General features: G+C 38.8%; 1 protein-coding gene across 2 annotated transcripts in view; it reads left to right on the forward strand.

Annotated features, from left to right (window-relative positions):
* Positions 1-667, forward strand: part of pds5b (PDS5 cohesin associated factor B) — a 69,946-nt gene extending 69,279 nt beyond the window's left edge. For both annotated transcript variants that reach the window (XM_061896786.1, XM_061896788.1), the window contains exon 35: positions 105-667. In XM_061896786.1, the coding sequence (XP_061752770.1) occupies positions 105-137 (33 nt within the window). In that variant the 3' untranslated portion in view covers positions 138-667. The remainder of the gene's footprint in view (positions 1-104) is intronic.
* Positions 668-6,000: the final 5,333 nt, after the last annotated feature.

The raw sequence follows: 6,000 nt of genomic DNA on the forward strand, positions 1-6,000 counted from the left end.
AAAAACATTTTGAAGTACTTTTCTAGTTTTGTCGCGCTCTACTTTAACAATGCTGTAAGCCTGACACACCAGAGGGGGCGCTAACGAGCTGTTTTGTGCTCCAGGGTCGTAAGAAAACGGCGGGGCGAAGAAGATGAGCCCGCGGGCGCCGACGAGCGAAGGAGTGACGTACGGAATGAATTATGGACATAGAACTTTTTCAACTTTTCATACCCGGTTGCTGCCCCTGTTACACACACACACACACACACACACACACACACACACACACTTGCATCAGCCACGTGCACACTACTTCGTGTGTTGCAGCGTCGTGTTGTGTTGTCGTCGTCGTCGTCGTTGGCCACCTTAGCTTAGACATGGTTTGAAGAGTGCTTGTAAATAGTCTCTTTTTGTGCGTTTCATGTTCTGTTTGTCGTGTCGGATGCTGACTGGGAGGGAGTCTGGCTTTGTTGTTGTTATTATTATTATTATTATTATTATTATTATTAGAAATACAAAAAAAAAGTGCTCCCATCAAGCTTGACCCCTCCTTATGAGATTAACCCGTTTTTGTGACGTCCCGTTTTAAACACGCCTTTTTTGTTTACAGCCCTGTACATTAATTCCTTTTTCTTTTTTTTCTTTTTTTTTTCTTTTTTACCATGTATTAAAAATGTACAAAATATGCCAGGCCTGCGTTTCATCCGGATGCCCGCTGCACATGCCCTCAAATGACAGAATTCCACCATAACGCTGCTGGTTTGGTGCTCATCTTATTCAATCCCATCAAATAAACACAAATCAGTTCAATCGGATGTAATATTTTATTAGAATGGTTGGAAATAAGGGAGATTTAAAGTCTGGACATATTATAATATCAATCAATCAATGTTTACTTATATAGCCCTAAATCACTAGTGTCTCAAAGGGCTGCACAGACCACTACGACATCCTCGGTAGGCCCACATAAGGGCAAGGAAAATTCACACCCAGTGGGACGTCGGTGACAATGATGACTATGAGAACCTTGGAGAGGAGGAAAGCAATGGATGTCGAGCGGGTCTAACATGATACTGTGAAAGTTCAATCCATAATGGATCCAACACAGTCGCGAGAGTCCAGTCCAAAGCGGATCCAACACAGCAGCGAGAGTCCCGTTCACAGCGGAGTCAGCAGGAAACCATCCCAAGCGGAGGCGGATCAGCAGCGCAGAGATGTCCCCAGCCGATACACAGGCAAGCAGTACATGGCCACCGGATCGGACCGGACCCCCTCCACAAAAGAGAGTGGGACATAGAAGAAAAAGAAAAGAAACGGCAGATCAACTGGTCTAAAAAGGGAGTCTATTTAAAGGCTGGAGTATACAAATGAGTTGTGGCATCTCGAACTGTTACCGGGAGGGCATTCCAGAGTACTGGAGCCCGAACGGAAAACGCTCTATAGCCCGCAGACTTTTTTTGGGCTCTAGGAATCACTAATAAGCCGGAGTCCTTTGAAGGCAGATTTCTTGCCGGGACATATGGTACAATACAATCGGCAAGATAGGATGGAGCTAGACCGTGTAGTATTTTATACGTAAGTAGTAAAACCTTAAAGTCACATCTTAAGTGCACAGGAAGCCAGTGCAGGTGAGCCAGTATAGGTATATATGTATGTATATATGTATATAAAGGTATATACAGTACAGGTATGTATATATGTATATAAAGGTATATACAGTATAGGTATATATGTATGTATATATGTATATAAAGGTATATACAGTATAGGTATATATGTATGTATATATGTATATAAAGGTATATACAGTATAGGTATATATGTATGTATATATGTATATAAAGGTATATACAGTACAGGCGTAATATGATCAAACTTTCTTGTTCTTGTCAAAAGTCTAGCAGCCGCATTTTGTACCAACTGTAATCTTTTAATGCTAGACATGGGGAGACCCGAAAATAATACGTTACAGTAGTCGAGGCGAGACGTAACAAACGCATGGATAATGATCTCAGCGTCTTTAGTGGACAGAATGGAGCGAATTTTAGCGATATTACGGAGATGAAAGAAGGCCGTTTTAGTAACGCTTTTAATGTATAATAATATATATACACACACCTATAATAAACTCTATGTCCAATTGTGTTTTTTTTTTACAATTATACATGATAAAATAATCACTCTTATGTGCAAATATTACAAAAATAAAACATTGACTTAGTGTGAAATACAAACTCCTAAATATACACAAAAATCACTTTATATTTTGTTGATAGTACCAACCTGGTCACGTCCGTTGTGTCCCTGAGCAAGACTCTTCACCCTTGCTCCTGATAGGTGCTTGTTAGCGCCTTGCATGGCAGCTCCCTCCATCAGTGTGTGAATGTGGAAGTAGTGTCAAAGCGCTTTGAGTACCTTGAAGGTAGAAAAGCGCTATACAAGTACAACCCATTTATCATTTATATATTTACTGTATATTTGACAACATTGCCATCTAGTGGTCACTGCAATGAACTGCGCCCCCGAGCTAACATCTAAATCAGGGGTCACCAACCATTTTGAAAGCAAGAGCTACTTCTTGGGTACTGATTAATGCCAAGGGCTACCAGTTTGATACACTCTTAAATAAATTGTATTTCTGTCTTGTCATTCCGTCGTACATTTTTTTTCCTTTAACGGAAGGTTTTTTTTGTAGAGAATAAATGATGAAAAAAACACTTCATTGAACGGTTTAAAAGAAAATTAAATTTTGAAACAGTTTATCTTCAATTTCGACTCTTTAAAATTCAACCGAAAAAAAGAAAAGAAAACTAGGTAATTCGAATCTTTTTGAAAAAAATTAATGGAACTTCATTAATAATTTTTCCTGATTAAGATTAATTTTAGAATTATGATGACATGTTTTAAGTAGGTTAAAATCCCATCTGCACTTTGTTAGAATATATAACAAATTGGACCAAGCTATATTTCTAACAAAGACAAATCATTACTTCTTGTACATTTTCAGAACAAAATTTTTTAAAGAAATTCAAGACTTTGAAATAAGATTTAAATTTGATTCTACAGATTTTCTAGATTTGCCAGAATAAATTTTTTGAATTTTAATCATAAGTTTAAAGCAGGGGTCGGGAACCTTTTTGGCTGAGAGAGCCATGAAAGCCAAATATTTTTAAAAGTATTTCCTCGAGAGCCATATAAAAATATGTTTAACACTGAATACAACAATGAGTGAATTTTTAAGTAAGACCAACACTTTTAGAGTATAATAAGTATCTTATTATTTTTAATAACATTGTTATTCTAAAGCTAACCAACAATAAATAAAATACTTCTTACCATTAATGCGACTTATTGAACTGGTGCAGTAGAAACCGGATGGATGGATTAAAGTGCATGAGAATGTTTTATATTTTGAACGTTATTTTTGACACTGTGATTACCAGCGGAATTATTTATTACTTACCGTGATTTATCTGTGATCCTGGTGCAGTCATCAAAAGAGCCACAGGTTCCCTACCCCTGGTTTAAAGAAATATTTCACAAATATTCTTTGTCGGAAAAACAGAAGCTAAAATGAAGAATTAAATTAAAATGTATTCATTATTCTTTACAATAAATTGACTTGAACATTGATTTAAACTGTCAGGAAAGAAGAGGCAGGAATTTAAAAGGTATATGTGTTTAAAAATCCTAAAATCAATTTTAAGGTTGTATTTTTTTCTCTAAAATTGTCTTTCTGAAAGTTATAAGAAGCAAAGTAAAAAAAAAAAAAAAAGAATTTATTTAAACAAGAGAAGACCAAGTCTTTAAAATATTTTTTGGGCTTTTCAAATCCTATTTGAGTTTTGTCCCTCTTAGAATTAAACATGTCCAGCAAAGCCAGACCAGCTTGCTAGTAAAAAAATAATATGTTAAAAATCGAGGCGGCTCACTGGTAAGTGCTGCTATTTGAGCTATTTTTAGCGGCGACTCATCTGGTCCTTACGGGCACCGCGTTGGTGACCCCTGCTCTAAATGCTAGCACAAATCACGTTAGTTTCTATAATTAAACAAACGTGCGGGAGCAACACATGTATTATGTACCAAATATATCAAAATGTATGTAGAAAAAGCTGCATTTAAATATGTTTATGTTTGGTTTTTGTTTCACTGCCTTTCTCCAAACACTCCATTCGGTCTGATTGCATCACTTCCGGTTTTCGAACTATCGCTATTTTACAATTAAATTGATAAAGTAAACGTTAATGAAATACAAAGGATAATTTACAACTCACACTTTAGTTGTTATATGTCAATCAATCAATCAATCAATCAATGTTTATTTATATAGCCCCAAATCACAAATGTCTCAAAGGACTGCACAAATCATTACGACTACGACATCCTCGGAAGAACCCACAAAAGGGCAAGGAAAACTCACACCCAGTGGGCAGGGAGAATTCACATCCAGTGGGACGCCAGTGACTATGAGAAACCTTGGAGAGGACCTCAGATCTGGGCTTTTCTTTGAACAACACTCAATAAACGTTTGGGAACTGAGGAAACTAATTGTCAAAGCTTTGAAAGTGGAATTCTTTCCCATTCTTGTTTTATGTAGAGCTTCAGTCCTTCAACAGTCCGGGGTCTCCGCTGTCGTATTTTACGCTTCATAATTGGGACGGCATGGCGCAGTGGAAGAGTGGCCGTGCGCAACCCGAGGGTCCCTGGTTCAAATCCCACCTAGTACCAACCTCGTCACGTCCGTTGTGTCCTGAGCAAGACACTTCACCCTTGCTCCTGATGGGTGCTGGTTGGCGCCTTGCATGGCAGCTCCCTCCATCAGTGTGTGAATGGGTAAATGTGGAAGTAATGTCAAAGCGCTTTGAGTACCTTGAAGGTAGAAAAGCGCTATACAAGTACAACCCATTTATCATTCATTTATTTATAATGCGCCACACATTTTCCATGGGAGACAGGTCTGGACTGCAGGCGGGCCAGGAAAGTACCCGCACTCTTTTACTACGAAGCCACGCTGTTGTAACACTTGTCTTGCTGAAATAAGCAGGGGCGTCCATGATAACGTTGCTGGGTTGACAACATATGTTGCTCCAAAACCTGTATGTACCTTTCAGCATTAATGGTGCCTTCACAGATGTGTAAGTTACCCATGCCTTGGGCACTAATGCACCCCCATACCATCACACATGCTGGCTTTTACACTTTGCGCCCATAACAATCCGGATGGTTATTTTCCTCTTTGTTCCGGAGGACACCACGTCCACAGTTTCCAAATATAATTTGAAATGTGGACCCGTCAGACCACAGAACACTTTTCCACTTTGCATCAGTCCATCTTAGATGAGCTCGGGCCCAGCAGAGAAGCCAGTGGCGTTCCTGGGTGTTGTTGATAAATTGGTTTTGCTTTGCATGGTAGAGTTTTAACTTGCACTTAGAGATGTAGCGACCAACTGTAGTTACTGACAGTGGTTTTATGAAGTCTTCCTGAGCCCGTGTGGTGATATCCTTTACACACTGATGTCGGTTTTTGAGGCAGTACTGCCTGAGGGATCAAAGGTCCGCGATATCGTCGCTTACGTGCAGTGATTTGTCCAGATTCTCTGAACCTTTTGATGATTTTATGGACCGTAGATGGTAAAATCCTTAAATTCTTTGCAATAGCTGGTTGAGAAATGTTGTTCTAAAACTGTTCGACAGTTTGCTTACAAATTGGTGACCCTCGCCCCATCCTTGTTTGGGAATTACTTAGCATTTTTTGGGAAGCTGTTTTTATACCCAATCATGGCACCCACCTGTTCCCAATTAGCCTGCACACCTGTGGGATGTTCCAAATAAGTGTTTGATGAGCATTCCTCAACTTTATCAGTATGTATTGCCACCTTTCCCAACTTCTTTGTCACGTGTTGCTGGCATCAAATTCAAAAGTTAATGATTATTTGCACACAAAAAAAAAAGTTAATGAGTTTGAACATCAAATATGTTGTCTTTGTAGCATATTCAACTGAATATGGCTTGAAAAGG

This window comes from Nerophis ophidion, linkage group LG04 (assembly GCF_033978795.1).
Source record: "Nerophis ophidion isolate RoL-2023_Sa linkage group LG04, RoL_Noph_v1.0, whole genome shotgun sequence".
Lineage (NCBI taxonomy): Eukaryota > Metazoa > Chordata > Actinopteri > Syngnathiformes > Syngnathidae > Nerophis > Nerophis ophidion.